General features: G+C 41.7%; 2 protein-coding genes across 2 annotated transcripts; both read right to left on the bottom strand.

Annotated features, from left to right (window-relative positions):
• On the bottom strand, positions 1 to 5,163 carry pef1 (penta-EF-hand domain containing 1). The gene is made up of 5 exons (XM_028597710.1): positions 5,089 to 5,163; positions 3,674 to 3,929; positions 2,193 to 2,348; positions 1,461 to 1,604; positions 1 to 1,320 (listed from the first exon to the last, which is right to left on the bottom strand). Exons 1-5 carry the CDS (start codon positions 5,107 to 5,109, stop codon positions 1,091 to 1,093), a joined length of 807 nt encoding a protein of 268 aa, XP_028453511.1. The 5' UTR covers positions 5,110 to 5,163; the 3' UTR covers positions 1 to 1,090.
• Positions 5,164 to 6,551: 1,388 nt separating this feature from the next.
• On the bottom strand, positions 6,552 to 8,924 carry gjb9b (gap junction protein beta 9b). Its single transcript, XM_028597944.1, has 3 exons — positions 8,535 to 8,924; positions 6,786 to 7,051; positions 6,552 to 6,725 (listed from the first exon to the last, which is right to left on the bottom strand). Exons 1-3 carry the CDS (start codon positions 8,922 to 8,924, stop codon positions 6,626 to 6,628), a joined length of 756 nt encoding a protein of 251 aa, XP_028453745.1. The 3' UTR covers positions 6,552 to 6,625.
• Positions 8,925 to 17,504: the final 8,580 nt, after the last annotated feature.

Raw genomic sequence — 17,504 nt, 5'->3', positions numbered from 1 at the left:
TGTGATAGAAAAGCATTTATTTGTTTTTGGCATTAAGAACCATTTTGGCATGTTTCCTGGCGTGTTTTATCTGTTACTGGCCCAACAATCACCGAAGATCCCGTTTCATTGAGGGGAAAGTGGCAAACATAATAGGGAACACCTTTTTTAGTGCTTTTGGGTCACTTTTCTTTTGGCCACAGATAACTGTTTGTATTTATGGTTGATAGTGGCTTACAGGAGTGCAATGTAGCAAACATAAAAATAAATTCATTTCTTTTTTTCAAATCACCTAGTTGCAGCTCTTTAACCGCAATGCCCCGCTAAATGTGAGAGTAGAATAATTCTGATATTATAAAATGTTGCCCGATTTTGCTTAATTACATACATTACGATACAAAGCAATGTGCAATACAATGTGCAACCATTGCATGGAAATACCCTCTGGAAATGTTGAATATTCCTGATATACATATACAATATAAAAGGCTATGTTCTAATGGCACAGGATCATATTAAGGCTGCATGTGAGCAAAATCACAGGGTATGAACTTGCTGGTCAGCATAATTATCGTCATGCAGTCTGGTATTCCACTGTAGGAGCAGAGAAATGATCTTCTTTCACTGACTGATCCGTTAAATCTTCTAGTCGAGTCTTTACACTGATTCAGAGCTGACACGTGTGTGGCTAGACGGGTGGCCGGGTCAACATTCGGTGAATTAAGCAAGTGTGTATCTCAGTTAAACTATTCAATCAAATACTGGTACTAGTAAATAAGAAACGTTCTAACCGTCACCAAGGCATATATGGTAGGATTATGAGTGGGGGTCTCTAGCATCAGTTACCTTCTAAACAATCCCTTTCACAATCACCTGCTGACCCTCTGGTGAAATCCAGTAAAAGCTTTAGCTACCTTTTATAATAGCCATTGGGCTCTATTCAAGTGCATGTTCCAGCTGACATACAGCATACACTGTACCAACAGGTGTGTGTGTGTGGGGGGGGGGGGGGCACTTATGGCAGAGCATTGAAAACTGGGCAAAATATGACCTGAACATGGAATGATACTGTGAATCCCCAGTGCAAAGGGATAGCCAGTGGAAAGGAGGCTCACAGGAGCCTGGTGACGGCCCCAGACAGGAAATCCTCATAGTTAAGGCGGATGTTGCCTGTCATGCTCGTGTCTTTCTCCCTGAAGACCTGCGTCATGGTCTGGAGCTGGGTGCACACCTGGATGAAGCGGTCCAGCTGGATGCCGGGGCGTCCGCCTTGCAAGGTGAAGCGCTGCACCAACGTCTGAGAAAACTGGGGACTCAGGTTGTAGCCCATCTGAGCGAGGGCTGAGGACAGGAGAGGGATAGAGGAAAGAGAAACAAGACAGGAAGTCATTTGAAGTTCTCTGCGGAAAGTCTTTGGTTTTATTTGAAAAACTGGTCTGAGATCCTATAGCCCACTTAAGTGTAGCATCTTTAATGTATACCTTGTTGTAGCTCCGTGCTGCTGATACAGCCTGAGCGGTCTCTGTCGTATTGCTGAAAGAGCACCCTCCACCGCTGCATGAACTCCCACAGAGCTGAGAAGCTAAACATGTCCATTCGACCCGACCGCGTCTTGTCAAACATGTCTAACAGGAAATGCAAAGCACAGCACATTCAGCCAAAACGGGACTTTTTCTTCGGTTATGTTTCCGGCAAGCACCGTCGTCCATCATCATGGATCTTCTCCTTGTATTATTTCAAAGTAGCACAGAGGAAAGTCACACATTTTCCATTATGGTAATAGAACACATTAGTCACTGCCCAGAAAACACAACTGGAATGTACTAGGATACTCATGCAACTAACTAACCAACTAACAGATAGCAAGACAAACATGACTCAGTCGTTTTTTTATGGTGACTTCTGGCTGCCTAAATTTCTCCTTTTAGAAACAATCTATATAGAAGTTTGGGATATTTGGAGGGCTACACACATATAATACATGTAGCCTACTTTCTTTTGGTCCGCCACGCTTTTATCCGTTTTTTTCCTTAAATAACTTCCTCCACCCCCTCACTGTAGCCATTTAGGTCTCTAAAAGTACTTTATATAGTTAAACATGGTGTCATTTTGTGCCTCAGCAAACACTGTCAAAGTATTTATAACCAAATTCGACAAAACAGAGCCACCTCACACTGTTGATCATCTCATTTGGCTGCAACTGAATGACTTACTGATCATCATGAGGCAGGTCTCATCATTGAAAGCCGACCAGTTGGAGTTGACGAGTGCCTGCTTCAGCTCCTTCAGGTTGATGAAGCCACTGCGGTCCGTGTCAACAGTGTGGAACCACTGGTACGCCTCCGGGTTAACACCAGGAGGGATGTTACCTACACAGAGGAACAATCAGAATAGTAATAATAGGATGGTGGAGAAAGAAGGGGTGGCTCAGACTGACTTGGAAGATTCCCATCTCTAGAACAGTGTTTTCTTAGCATGCTCTTGTTTCCATCACTGCATCACCTCTTCTTCAATATATATCTGAGCCAACTACCGGTAGTTTGATTTATTCTCTTTATTATTCGCTGTCATTATGAGAAAGAAAAAGAAAAGAGAGAATTCTTGGAAATGAAGCGGCTGCCTCATTCCGATGCAAAACAATTATTTATTTAGTGAGCGATGAAGAAACACGCTGCTATTGTCTGACAGTTGAAACTGCGCTGACTCTCTCGAGCAGAAACTTGATCATAAAAAAATAATACATCTGTGCTTGACTCAACCTTTTATCTTCGGTGTTTAGAAGGCGCTGATTTGGAAAACGGTACGATATAAAATCACATGAATATACTCTATATAGAATTGATATGCCAAATAGAATTCCTAGTAAATAATGTATTGAGTATTATTTTAATAGATGAAATAATGTGTCGATAAGAGGAAAAAAAACGAAAAAAGTTAAATCCAATTAGTTTCATTACATTCTGTATAATTTTCCAATAAGTGAAAAACAGCTAAATTCAGGAATAAGTTTGCATTCTGTTTAAGAATTTAAACTTAGTTACACATGCTCAGTGTTTTATAAGGCCCAGGTTCTGGGTTGAGGGATGAGAAAAAGTCACCTCAGTAAGAGATAGTGTTGGGGCAAGAGGCCATTACCTGAACACATGGAGGAAGAGAGAGGGTGTGAAACTGGGGTGAAAATATGGTGTGAGACAAGGGAAGGAGTGGAGGGAGGGCTGATTGTCAGAAAAAGGAATGGGGAGAGAGGGTCAGGTGACACTACAGGCCTGACCCTGATGGATTCTGTCCCTGTGGGGAGGGATAGCGTTCATGTTCTGCCTTAGGCTTAGCTGCTACAGGAAACAGTGTAATCACACACACACACACACACACACACACAAAACACGCTCTTTACCCATCTGTCTCTCACTCTGTTTAGCCCTCACTCAGTATTACCAGAGTCATCACTCCTGCAGTGTAATCCTGCTGAGGGGCACAAACTGAACCCTGTCTCTACATGACTGTCAGGGAACGTTAGTCATTTTCTATCCATCATCCCACCAGAGAGTGAGAGAGAGAGTGAGAGAGAGAGGCAACGAAGTAGAAGGGGAATGGGAGCCTGAATCTGCAGTCTCCTCATGTTCAGAATATGCCTGTTTAACTCCCACAGGCAGAGGTACCACAGAAGCAAGCTCCAGTCTCAGCCTTTAGTTACCTGCAGGAGGATGTTGTCCATATTGTCCTGCATGTGGTTGTCCCCCATAACCCCCGTATTGCCCGGCGGGGGCACCCCCTGGTCCTTGCCCATACTGCCCTCCTGGTTGACCTGGGGCTCCATATGCACCATAAGGACCTCCTGGTTGTTGTGCTGCACCTCCGTATGGAGCTGAGGGGGGAGGCCCATAGGGACCACTGCCTCCCCCGTATGCAGCACCTGGTGCTGGTTGGCGTCCTCCTGCTCCGGGATAGCCCTGCAGTGATAGACAAGACAACAAGACACTGACTGCCTGTGTGATACGTACAAGAAAATAAACAGGCGGTGTGTGGGTGGCTATATGAGCCTCGCATCCCCTCCTCTTGTGTTGCGAGATGAGAAAAGCATGACCATTAACAATTAGAAGTATTACATTTTGAGTAACTCTCTGTATATCCATTTTCTACTACTCTGTACACCACTGCAGTGGGTGGGAAATCAGTGTGCCATTTGTTTACACCTCCACACTTATCTGGCAGATAAGGCCGGCAGGTTAACATTTTACTTGCAAATCATGTAACGGACCTTTTTCACAGCAGACATTTTGGCAGACTTGGCATAGTAGGAAAAGCATAGCTGAAATTGATAACCTTAACGATGGCTCAATTCCATCAAGTGTCCCAGTGAGCTATTTCAGTGAGTCAGCATGCACAATAGCAGGGCCTCTCCTAAGAGGAATGCAGCCATCAGTAATGGGTTTGAATACACCTGGGCTTTTCCTACTATGACATGTCAACATGTCTGCCGTGATAAAAGGTCTATTAGTCCATCAAATATCATACACTGTGTTGCATATGAAGCTACCCAGGATACAAAGTAGGCAGAATTAGGTCAATTCAACGTTTTAATGCTGCTTACACATTAGTGCATCAGTAATAATACAATAATGTATGAGTTTGATATATATTTTATATAAGCCACTCTGGAGTGGGGCATTCCCAGCACCTTTACTTTCTAACTTTAATACTACTTGTCTACATTCTGCACTGTTACTTCGACTTGGAAGGATCTGAATACTTCTTCCACCACTCAAAGTACACGCTACAGCGATATTTTGCTCAGAAAAAAAAACTACAATGAAATTCATAAACAACGAATACTGTAACGTTAATCAAGAAATTTAAATGTATGGCGTTCCACAAACACCATGCGACATAAGATTCTGCATGTTATTATCAAGTAACAACAGTTAACATTGTTCAACTGCTATCCATAGCAAACAACTGCATGGCTAACGTCACTTGTGTTTCTATGTCATAGCTAAACCGTTAGTTACGTTATATCAAGGCAATAAAACAGATAATACAGTTATTTAACAATATTAACATGTTATTGTGATCAACATAGACAAAACGTAAAATGCAGTATTTCGATACCTGGCCGTAGTGGAAACTCATGTTTGACAGACTTCACTTCCTTCAACAATGCAGCCGTCAAGGCGGAAACAGCACCGCCCAGCTCAGGGTAGCTATTGGTGCATGTCCGGGTCTGTCACAGCCGCACCCGCTTACCCTGCTCCTGATTGGACGGTAGAGTGGAAAAGTGATGACGTCCGAACAAATAAGTGTGAATCACTGTGCCCATCATCTCATGTTAGTCACTCACAGTGTCATCCTCTAGTAGATACTGGTTTTACTGAAAAACTATGTGAGGTTAGTTTGACTTCATAATAATTTAGGATTTTTTTTTTCATTGTATTTAGATCTATCAATACTATAGCTAATCAATGGATAATGCACTGTTATATGGGAGCCATATTAATGGCTAGATGTTTTATTTCAATGTATTCTATCTTATCTTTTTTTATTTTTTCAAACAAAGTGGAGTTTGTACTTTCCCATACCGTAAATGCACTGTCACTCATAAGCCCTTAAAGGGATAGTTCGGATTACTTTTGTATAGGCCTACTTATTCATAGTCAATGTATTAGATGGCAATTGGCACACCCCCAGTTTGGAGAAACAGACCAGAGTACCAACAGGGAAGCTAAGCAATGTATTGCCGTGGACAGGGCCAGCAGCAAAAATGTAATTTAGACTACCTAAAAAAAAGGCCACCATAGAACAAACTTCAAAAGACACAAACTATCAATTTAACTGATAGAAAGCCTGGAAATCTGAATCAATGAAGTAAAAATTAAGTAGTCTATGTGTATAGATACAAGTAATTCGATTTTTGTTCTAAGTTGCTCTCTGTTTATACACAGTTCTGATGACAATTTACAGTAAGATAGAAATACAGGTAAAAGCTGGGACAACAAAGATAGGGGAAAATAAACATTTAATTATATATGGCCCATCAAAAGTAGTCATATTCCTTGTATGTGTACACATATGCAGATACTCATGTATGATAAGTATAAAAAGTTTTTCAAAAAGAACAAAGAACGCATGCACAGACATATTTTAACAATAAAATAACTTTATAGATCACAACAATACATACAAAAAATAAAACTTTCTGGAGTCTTCATTCTTTTTTTAAAAAAATACCAGATTTGTGGGTATACAAACACATTTTGTATAATTTATCAGTAGTATGAATGTTTTATTCAAAAGGGGGCAGTGTGTGTGTTCAGGAGAAGGTTTGCTCTCTATACTGTTTTTTCATCACTTGGGGTCATCACTTATACTTTTATTTACAAAGTACCTGAACAGCTTAAACATACTGTACTTCAGGCCAACAATACATACACAGAAATAATATTATAACCCTTCTTTTTGAGGGGTTTATCTGCATGCATTAGGTCTGCGTTCCTAAAAACGCTGCCTCAGAAACCCCTGAAGTGATGTACAGTATATCTCTTTGGGGATGAGCAGCAGTTCTCAGTGGAGTCTGATGAATGCATTTGCTCGCAGTGGCCCCTTCAGCACTTTGTTCAGTTTTTCAACATGGCCGCTGTCATATTCCACATCATTCTTTCTTAGATGGCCACTCATCGGCCATGTTACTGAGGTTTTGGATAGAGACTGTAGGATCCACTCTGGTCGATTTTTTGGATCTGAAATCTGACCTGGATGCTGAGAGCGGCATCATCTCGTGATTTTCAGCCAACATCCTCCTCTCTGCCTGCTTCTTCTTACTAACGAGTTTCTGAATGCTTTTGCCGATGAGGTAAACTATCTCACAGATGCACATTAAGATGCACAAAGCAGAGGAGATGACCATGAACATGGTGAAGATCTTCTTCTCAGTGGGACGTGATGTGTAGCAGTTCACCGTGTTGGGGCACGGCTCCAGGGAGCACTTGGACAGACGGGGCATGTCGTAGCCTTCATAAACGTAGTGCAGCATGTAGAGGAAGCCAGCGTCAAGGCCTGCCTTGATAATCAGACTTGCCTATGAGAAAATAAATGAGGATTAAACTGGGAGACACATTTTACAGGAAGTTAAACTAAATGAGGCAAAAGTCCATTTGCCTGTCCATCCATCAAACAACATCCAGGAGATGTTTAAGTCACTACTGGTCTTAGGTTGGTAATAACTGGAGGAAAACAATTGACCCTAATCCACTATCTTTAATAAAAAGATGAACATTTTCAACTATTGCAAGGTCATAACTCATACAGGTTCCATCCACTTTGGAGGGATGGTGTAACTTGTTTCATCAAGAAGCTGTAAAGAAATGAATTGTTCTTGTGATCAGGGAAAACAACTTTTATATAATAACACAAATGTCTTCTCCTGCCTTTTGTAGATATATAGCCACTTATCCATGACAATTATTGACATTTCTAACAATAACTAACTTTAGTTGTGTCATGGCTGAAACTGTCGTTTTATTTTTGTTTTTTTTGCTTGTGACATCTACAGCAAGGACAGACAGGCCCAGCCCTAGACTTTTGGCAGGATTTGGTCTAGGGGGCCCCCCTCATTGTAACATGTTTTCAATTGGCACTAAACCAAATTGTGTATTGTAAATATTAGTTTAAGCACAGATAATGTATAAATAAGCATGTAAAGAATAAAGTGAGACTGATTAACAGCAACACTATCTTTAAAGTTTGATATATATTTTAGTGTTACGTTTTCATAGGAAAGGGCTGAATCTCACCAGCTTCATGTGTATGTGTAGATGTCTTAATATAGAAAGGATATGACACAACAAAAAATATATGATGCACAGGACAAGCATATGGTGAAGAAAATACAGTTATTACAAATAACTAATACTATTTTGCAAAGTCTGTGCTTGTACTGTCTGATGATCTGATATTGCTGGAAAGTGCGAGTTGCAGTTGGTGCACGCTCATATGAACTGATATGAACGTATGTAAATGTGCGACCCGGTTTTGTATTCCGAGCAGCAGTTTTTAAACACCGTTGCCGATTGGGGTTTATGTAAATGTAACAAATAGTTGTAGCCATTTCACTCTCACTTTTGTCAGACACAAAGTCACAGAACAGCCCTGTAAGTGTCTGGCAAGCAAGACACACACAAACCCACAGACTATAGAGATACACTGCAAGCTAGCACAACTGTAGCGTTTCTGTTATTCGCCATCATCAAACGAGAAGAGAAGATAACACAGATGTACCTGATTGCTGTTCCTGCAATTCACTCTCATGGTGTTTTTTTTCTCTCATTTTCATTTCACCGGATAGTTCTGCTTCATCCTGTCATCGAAGTTTTAAACATTCACACATGAGGGGAAGGCGGGGCCCTTCTGTAATTGGCGCTAGGCTACTTGCTTAGTGAGCGTAAGTTCTCTTAAGGGGGAATTTTAAGCGCTTTTTGGGGCCCTACGCAGCAACTTAGTTTACTGTATGCTTCAGGCCGGGAATGAGGCCAGAAATAAACATTGATATCCTCTGTTCTTACCAGGTATGTCCACCACAGCCCCCCACGTTTCTTCCCAGGGTTGGCGTACAGATGGCCGCCATTGTGCGTGGTGGTGTACTCCAAGTTCTTCTTCTCGCGATAATAGACGTGCCCTAGCACCATCAGCGACGGACAGGTGACGAAGATGAGCTGCAGGGCCCACAGGCGGACGTGGGAGATGGGGAAGATGTAGTCGTAGCACACGTTAGTGCAGCCCGGCTGGGCCGTGTTGCAAATAAAGTCCTTGATTTCGTCGCCCCACACTGGCTGGGCCGCGACCAAGAACACTAACACCCGGAAGATAAAGACCATGGAGAGCCAGATCCGGCCAAACGCGGTGGAATACTTGTTGACCCCACCGAGGAGTCCCTCCAATGTAGACCAGTTCATCACTGCTGCCTTAGATGTGGAGGAGAGGATGGAGGAGGCTGAGGGACATGGAAGAGCTCCTCAGGAGACTGATAAAGCTCTTAATGAGCTGAACCTGAGCAATAAAAGAGACAAAGTAGATTAGAAAAAGGATATTGGTTCAGGCATTTAAAAGTGAAAAATTCTGTTTACATTTAGTAGATAAAGAGCATTGGTTTAAGTGGATACTCCAGTGATTAAATAATGCACCTTCCTAAAGTAGTAGGACTTGAGCAAGACAAATTTAAAAAGAAGGGTCAAAATCGATGCAACAGCTGAGAGATCCTGACTTTTTGTCCCTAAAATTGGATCTTTTAAACTCCATACTATTATAATGCAGACTTTCTGTTATGAATCAGAATGCCAACCAGTCCAAGCCAACATGAGCCTGATGACATCACAAAACCACAAAAAGTATTCCAACTAATCGTGGTTGATTTCAAATTAGATAAAATAAAAAATACAAAAACATTTCAAAACAAAAACTTGAATAGCTACATTTTATTTTTTATAGCCTAATACATGTATATATTTTTTTCAATGAATATTAATTAAGAAAAATAAGCTATAAAACATGTAACGTATATGGTTAAATACGCTTAACAGGTCAATTAAACTCTTAATTTTTATTTATTTAAATAAGTTATACTATATGATTGCAGAACTACAAAAGCCTAAACCGTTTCTGTTGTGTAATTCTTCAGGCCTAAGAAGCTGAAGAAGCAATTTTGAAACGGTGATCTTTTGTGAGGCAACAAAACAACCAGACATTTTTATCAAAAACGTATTCCTGAGTCAGTATACATCAACGCATGATTCATCATCCGAGCGTCTCTATGCTGAAAAGACAAACCCATACTCTCGACTCTAATAGTCGACTATTTGAACAGCGTGGCTGATCAGGCCGCCGCAGCCATCTCTGTAATCCCAAGTGCCTAATGCAGCCTTGGTTCTTCAAAGGACTGTTAAGGGATAGCATTTCATTTGTGAATGTTAATCACGCCTTGATCATACCATGGGACCCGTGCTCTCCGAGAGAAAGGGAATTTTAGTGAAAATATCACCATGTGGATTTAATGGTCGAATCGTGCGCAGACTTTAAAGATGGAGATGTTATGGCTCGTCTGCATAGTGAGCCGGCTCGGTGTTTCTTTCTGTGCTTAAAGGTTCCTATGGCTGCATGTTTGTCCTCTTCCCATGTTTCCTTGCAGTGTGTAAACAAAGTTGTTTTTGCATGTAGGTGTGTGCATTACATAATGTGTGTTTAAAAAGAGTCATTGTTGAGTGAGGGGTGCAAACATCTTCAAAACACTTGACTTTATTATATGAGTGTAGATATGGAGGGTCTACTAACATTTCTCAAGGACTGCTTTTCAGCTACAGAGAAGAGTGCTTCTCTTATACATTTACATCTCATTCTGATGAATGCTCCCAGCCTTGCAGGGAACAAGTTGGATAAGAGCCTCGCTAGTGTCCACTGTTCCATTTCAATCCTGTCTCTTCTGATCCAGTGTTTGAAATCAGAAACACTTTGCTTCTGCATTTGGGCATCACTGTAGATATATTGAGCTGTCAAATCAGTTGCTATTTCCTCTCTCATCCAGTATTCCTGACTATTAAATTACACGGCATGAAAAAGACTTGACTCAATGAATGCCTTCAGAATCACATAGGCTACTGAAATCCAGACACTTTCGATCACTGCTGATGTTACCTACACTTTAGCTCTCCTGCTAAGTGGTGAATACAACCAGAGGTATTAATCAGTCATTGCTTTTGCACAAAGATATAGAAAATGTGATTTATCAGTGTGATTTCTCTCCCTGCTTCATAGAAAACGCACACTTACACACACACACAAACTTTGAGGTGACATTCAGGCCGAATAGAAAATAAAAATAAAAACTCAGAGTCAACAGTATATCTTGTCTCGGGGAGATGGCGTAGCTGGACCACAATTTGTTTTCCTATTTGCTCTAGATTGCAATGTTGCTTTCCGTGCCGACAGCAGCCGGCCTCGTCTATCTCTTTGCCGTGTGTTTGTCTTTCTCTTTGTTGTGACAGACGAGACATATGATTTCTCAAGTGAGAAACCTCAGGTTTTCGTGACGCATTTGATTCCAATATTCCTACTCAGTGCAATGCAAATACAGCTCTAGTGGCTTTATCGAGAGTTGTGATTTACACAAGACAGGTGCCATATTATATTTCTAACTAACTAACTAACTTATAGCCAGGGATAATTAGAAAATACGCCTTAACACGTATTTATGTCTACAGCTTTATCTGGCTCCCAGTGTACATAACCACCTCATCTGACACAGTGATAGATCCTTAATTGCAACTTGCTCTACAGGTTGAGCTAGTTACAAATACTTTTCTACCCTTTTCCCCTCGTATAGTTGAAAAGGTACGGAATGAACAATATTCTTGCCCTTTAAATGTCCCTATTTCTGACACTTCAATCCTTTATTCATCTGAAAGTGATATCACCAATGAAATGTATCTACATGGCATCTATTTTCGTGATCTAACAGTTCTTTAAAATGTAGACAAAGCCCCTTACCTTCGACACAGAGGCGCCCTGTAAAAGAAAAGTTTCCTGCCCAGGGGGTAAGAGTGTTCCCACCCGGCCTTGAGTCGATGCTTACTGATTCGGTCTCACCTGGATGTTTTCATGGGGTTGGCTTTGAGGTTTAAGAGTCAGGAATGAAAGAGATGGGTGGAGCATCGCATACAGATACTTCCAGTACAGCCAGTACTCAAACACTGGCCCTGTTTCGCATGACCAGACTTGCCTCTAGGAATTTTTTAGGGAAGACAGAAGTAACCTCAGAGAAAGGAATAGAAACAGTGTAACAGACAGTTGGAATGGAAAATGATGTGATATTGATAGTTAGACCAAAAGAAAAGGTAAGCAGCGGGCAAGTGGCTATACCCAGACAGGTGACATATCCGCAAAGTATTGTATATCATATGAAACTGATGCACAATACTTGGGTCTTTTTCAAGTTTCAGGCATTTAACCTTTAGATCCCACTTAGTGTCATCTACTTGCATTTCCTGCTCTCCTGTGTGCCTTGTGAGCCTACTCAAAATGAAAGTCTGATAAATATCCAAACAGGAAAACACAGGTTGGAGTTACAATAAGCACCAAGTACTTAAAAAAAACTTGTAATGGGCCTACTGATGTTAGCAAACACAAAAACGTATCAAAAATCCTCACTGTCAGTCCTGTATCATATTTCTTTATTATCACCCCTTATACACAAACAACCTAATCAAATCAAAATGAACATAGGACAGCTAATCCCTGTGGAAAAAAATATAATCAATGTGTTTTCGTAGCAAACGGTCCCATACATTCCTCAGGAGGGAGGGATTTTCAGGCCTGTTGGGGTGTTCAGTTCTTATTGTTTGTTTGATAGTTTTTCTCTCTAGTTTCCAAGTAATATGCTGACACAACCACTTGTGTGCTGCGTATGCTATGAATGCGACTAATACAGTAAGAGGAAGCAAACAAAGGTAGACATATGCACTTTAGAACATTACATTACACGTCATTTAGCTGACGATTTTATCCAAAGCGACTTACAATTGCTATATATCAGAGGTTGCATGCCTCTGGAGCAACTAGGGGTGAAGTGTCTTGCTCAAGGACACATTGGTTAATGTACCTCAGTGGGAATCAAACCCAGATCTCCCATGCCAAAGGCATGCGTTACCTCCGCTGCGCCATCACCACCCACATCCACCCCAACACCCAACATATGTGGGAACACCGAATAATATTACTTATTAGGTACTACGTTAATTGTTAGGTATTTACAATGTCAGAGAGAGAGAGAGAGAGAGAGAGAGAGAGAGAGAGAGAGAGAGAAATGAAATACAAAAGCATACCTCAGTACAGTTACTAAGTTCAGTTAGGGTGTGCCGAAGTGATGTAAGACAACCTTCCTTACAAGCCACAAAGCAGGTTTTCTCATTTGGTTGTGCTTGTTTTATCATACCAGTTGGTCCTTTTTAAAAACAAAAAGTCTGATTCCACATAGTACAGTCTGCAATCAATATTATACTATATGAAGAAGACAGCAGAAAGACCAGACCGTGAGAAAGATTTGGTGTTTCCACAAAGAATGTTATGCCCTTCATTGGCCTCTAGAGAATGCTGATGCTCCATCGTTTTATTACAGTTTTTTTCTGTCAGACGGTGGGGGGAATAGAGGAAGAGAAGAGAAATGTTAAGTAGACAGAGAAGCAGAGGATCTCATCGCCCCTATTAAAACCAAGCAGCCAGATCATCTGTGATAAAGAAAGAGGCAGCATCCAAGACAAGCTACAGAGTGGGTTGTCAATAGTGATACTGCTGTTTTAAAAAAAAAAAGATATTCCAGATGATTTGATTGTACTGAGCAACAATCAATCAATCAATCAATCCATTTTTATTTATCCCATGAAATTGTGCGAGGTGCAATTCCAGTGAAATGCAATCCCATCAGCTCCTCAAACGTATGCGTGATGCACGATGAAGCAGAATGTGTCCGTCAGATCGGCACATAGAAAAAGAGTCACCAGGTCAGAATTGTAGCCACGGGCCCGTAGTTGGCAGTCGTCTTCACCTTTTCCTCTGTGTTACCTCTGATTTACATTTGAAAACTTGGACCGGCCAGGCTAGCAGAGTCAGCAGGTGACTGGTGAGTAGATTTCCAGTTCCTGATGAGCGACATGAGATGACCACAGAGATTGTCTTGCTAGCTTGAGCTCGTCTTCTCCACCTTTTCCTTGGTGTTTACTCTGATCTTTACGTTTAAAAACTGTATTGGCCAACTGGCTAGCTAGACTAGCCCAGTGGTTCTCAACCTTTTTGAGTCGCGACCCCCCCAGAATAATGAGGTTGGTGTTAGCGACCCCCTTTACCCCCCTCGACAACGAGAGAAAGAGAGCTGCAAACCGGTGTAAACCGCTGTTTCTACACGCCTATCCCTGCTGATTTTGAATGATTTTTGTAAATGCTCCGATTAATACACGTAAAACAAATCAAGTCTTGCTGTAATGACAGTTTAGTTTTAGCAGCTAGCACCCAGCCTTGTCTCCCTGGCTCTGTAGTTTTTTGACGTGTATGTGACTTTTTCTCTCCCCTTGACCCGCCTTAAGACTCCTTTCTGTGTTCCAGGACCTCCTGATTTACACATGAAGCTCTGAATATAACACACGTGGCGGTGATGGTGCAGTTGATATGACACATGCATTTGGTGTGGGAGATCTGGGTTCGATTCCCACTGCGATACATCAAACAGTGTGTCCCTGAGCAAGACACTTAACCCGTAGTTGCTCCAGCGAAGTGCGACCTCTGATATATAGCAATTGTAAGTCGCTTTGGATAAAAGCGTCAGCTAAATGACATGTAAGGTAACATGAAATGTACCAAACTCACTCAGTAATGTAAAAACCATTCCCCAGTCTAGAATATGTTATTTCATTTTTTTTTTCTCCCCAACCATCTGGCGACCCCCAAAAACTATCTTGCGACCCCATTGGTGGTCCCGACCCCCAAGTTGAGAAACACTGCACTAGCCTATTAGAGTTGGCAGGCGGTTAGAAGAGTCTGCAAACCAGAACGAGAAACAACGGGATATACTCTCATCTCAACTCTTTCATATTTCAACACTTTCAGTACCATTAGCCTGGAGACATACTTCACGTGCCAATATACAATATGAGAGAGACAAGAGCCATTTAACCTCTCCTCGCTCCTCTTGTTATGTGGAGAAAACTAGAAGACATCTGGATGATTCATTTTTGACCTGAATCAACTCTAAAGTCAGAAAATCCAGTCCCGCACACTGTTAACACTTTAAATGTATTGAATAACTACGTTTTGAGTCAAGCAACATTCTTGGAGTCATAACCTATTCTCAAATGCACCTGTCTGAACACAGATGTGCAAAGATCACTTTTCCTAAATTAATTCTTAAAAGAGTTTTTGTGGAGAAGTGCAGATTTTGACTGAAAGGGACGTGGAAGATATCTGGAATAAACGGAAAAATACACAAATAACCTTGTGAGTCTGCAGGGCAGACTTACTGACAATAATTTAAGAGAGGCCTGCCTGAAAATGTGGGTTTACAACTTTTTCAGGACCTGAGGAATGAAAAGCAACTCCCACTGAGGATTAGAGGAATCTATCAATGGTTGTTTTCTTCCTATAGCAAAAAACAATTTTAGGTGAGGATGGCAAAAAACCACCTTTCTCCAAACCCCTCCAGAAAGTGCAGACGTTGTAGAAACGGGAACACTGAACCAAATGAGCAAATCACTGGATCAACTCCTCTTTCCCCATAACAGCTTGTGGAAAGCACCATTCAGCTGTGTGTCTTGAAATAGTGGATTCGACCTCTGCATCCTTCACAATGCCTGCCGGCAGTCCGTGATGCATAGAGGAGTCTTGTTGCCTCTGTATTTTTATAGGGCAGAACCCCAAAAGATTAAATGTGCTCAGGCTGATTGGCTGAGCATGCACATGCATATGCCTGTAATGCTGAAGCTACTAAATGAGTCCCATTAGGAAATGTGAAATAAAACTGAGGGACAAGTTTATTATCTGCATGGGAAATCAGAGCAAATGAGGGATTCATACTCGGTAACTGAAGCACACTGAGACTTTTTAATTTCAAGACATTCAAGAGAAATATAGAGGAATATAAGAACCTCACCAAGAAGGCTGCAAGCGTCTGTCTCTCACAACAAACTGCAAAGATGGAGGAGAAAGCAACAGTAAAAAAAGGTTACACTACATACACACAATAAAAACCATTAGAGGCTGACATTCCTTTTGACATTGGTCTGTTTATTTGTTTACACATCACTATTCATGTGTCAGTGATACACTGATGTTTCAAAATGCTCTGCCATGCTTTCCACTTGTCACGTCTGATCTGTTTTACTTCAAATATCCAAACAATGCTGTATCCATCCATGCTGACACAGTCATCCTGTCTTCTCTTATGCCTTGTCTCTCTGATCATCCTCAGCAAACCCTACTACCGCAACTCACCCCACCACCTTCTTGTTTCTATCCTGGCTGTGTGTTGTGACAGCACCATGTCTCCACCGCCACTGTGGATGATGTCAGGAAGCCCCCTCAGGGGAGGTCACCATCTTTTTCTCCATCTCTTTCTGTCTTTCTCTGTCCATTACACTGACTCCACGGGACGCTGGTCTGTGGAAAGAAAGGTTTGTCAAAAAAAAAGAAAAAAGTACAACACTGTCTGTGAGCTGATTTACTCTGAGAGCCACTGATTGCAGCCAATCGAATAGCTATAAATTATACAGAACTCGTTCTGCATAAAATGCACAAAATGAGTCAAAGCTGTAATAGATATGTGTATGATTGCTTGACTCCGTGGCTTATCACAGAGATAACAATCGAGTATGCTTTTCACCACATGTAATTTGCCCAACTGCATGACAGCACCAACCTCTTAATGTTAAAGTGATAGGATATCAGTATGCGGGCTATACAAGACAAGCCCCAAGGGGCTTAATATACAGTGTAGGCAGTGCGGTTGGGAGGGGGGGGTCCGTAGAAAGAACAATGTGTTGGACGGAGAATGGGCAATTGCGAGTGATTCAGATTGCCACCTAGGAAATAAGTCTGTGTAAAAAAGAAGACCTCATGTTGAATTAAAAAAAGGTGCCATATATGCCTTGATTTTATAATATCTTGCCTTTGCATAGGAGTGCAATCTTGAGGTTATTGTTTAGGTCCCATGGCATGAAAATTTCACTTTATGAGGTTTTTTGACATTAATATGAGTTCCCCCAGCCTGCCTATGGTCCCCCAGTGGCTAGAAATGGTGATAGGTGTAAACCGAGCCCTGGGTATCCTGCTCTGCTTTTGAGAAAATGAAAGCTCAGATGGGCCGATCTGGAATCTTCTCCTTATGAGGTCATAAGGAGCAAGGTTACCTCCCCTTTCTCTGCTTTGCCCGCCCAGAGAATTTGGCCCACCCATGAGAGAGAGACATCATGGCTTTCAAACGAACCCACCCCCCATCTATCCTCATCAATAGCTACAGACACAGAAATGGCACATGCTAAGGAAAGCTGTGGGACTGGCTCTAGTGTAATTCTAGCCTGACAAGCCAGACCCACATCAAGATGTTAGGTCTGGGAACTCACCATTGACAGGGCTCGATCCGAGGGGCGGGATAAACGGTTGTCTTTCAAATTCCCTCTGCACGCAATAGGCTAGTGCTACAACCAGGCAGAGCAACGAAGAAGGTAGCAAAGCTAGTTGATAGATTAAACTTTTGCCGTATCCGGTCGACAAAATTCCGAACACATCTTCCTTTTTTAAGAATGATTTCAGTGCCGTTATTTGTTCTTTTCTCAAAGAAAAGCTGAACTACAAGTCTTCCAGAAGACCGCTTTTCCCAGCAGCAGCCATAAGCCCGCCCACCGACTCTATACACAATGTGATTGGCCTGACCAGAGCTTGGTTTTTCCAGCTCGCAAGCCAACGGAGAGTGCCTAGACCCCCCTGGCTGCAAATTAAATTTG

This window comes from Perca flavescens, chromosome 14, assembly GCF_004354835.1.
Source record: "Perca flavescens isolate YP-PL-M2 chromosome 14, PFLA_1.0, whole genome shotgun sequence".
Lineage (NCBI taxonomy): Eukaryota > Metazoa > Chordata > Actinopteri > Perciformes > Percidae > Perca > Perca flavescens.
This window is presented reverse-complemented; position numbering and strand designations above follow the sequence as displayed.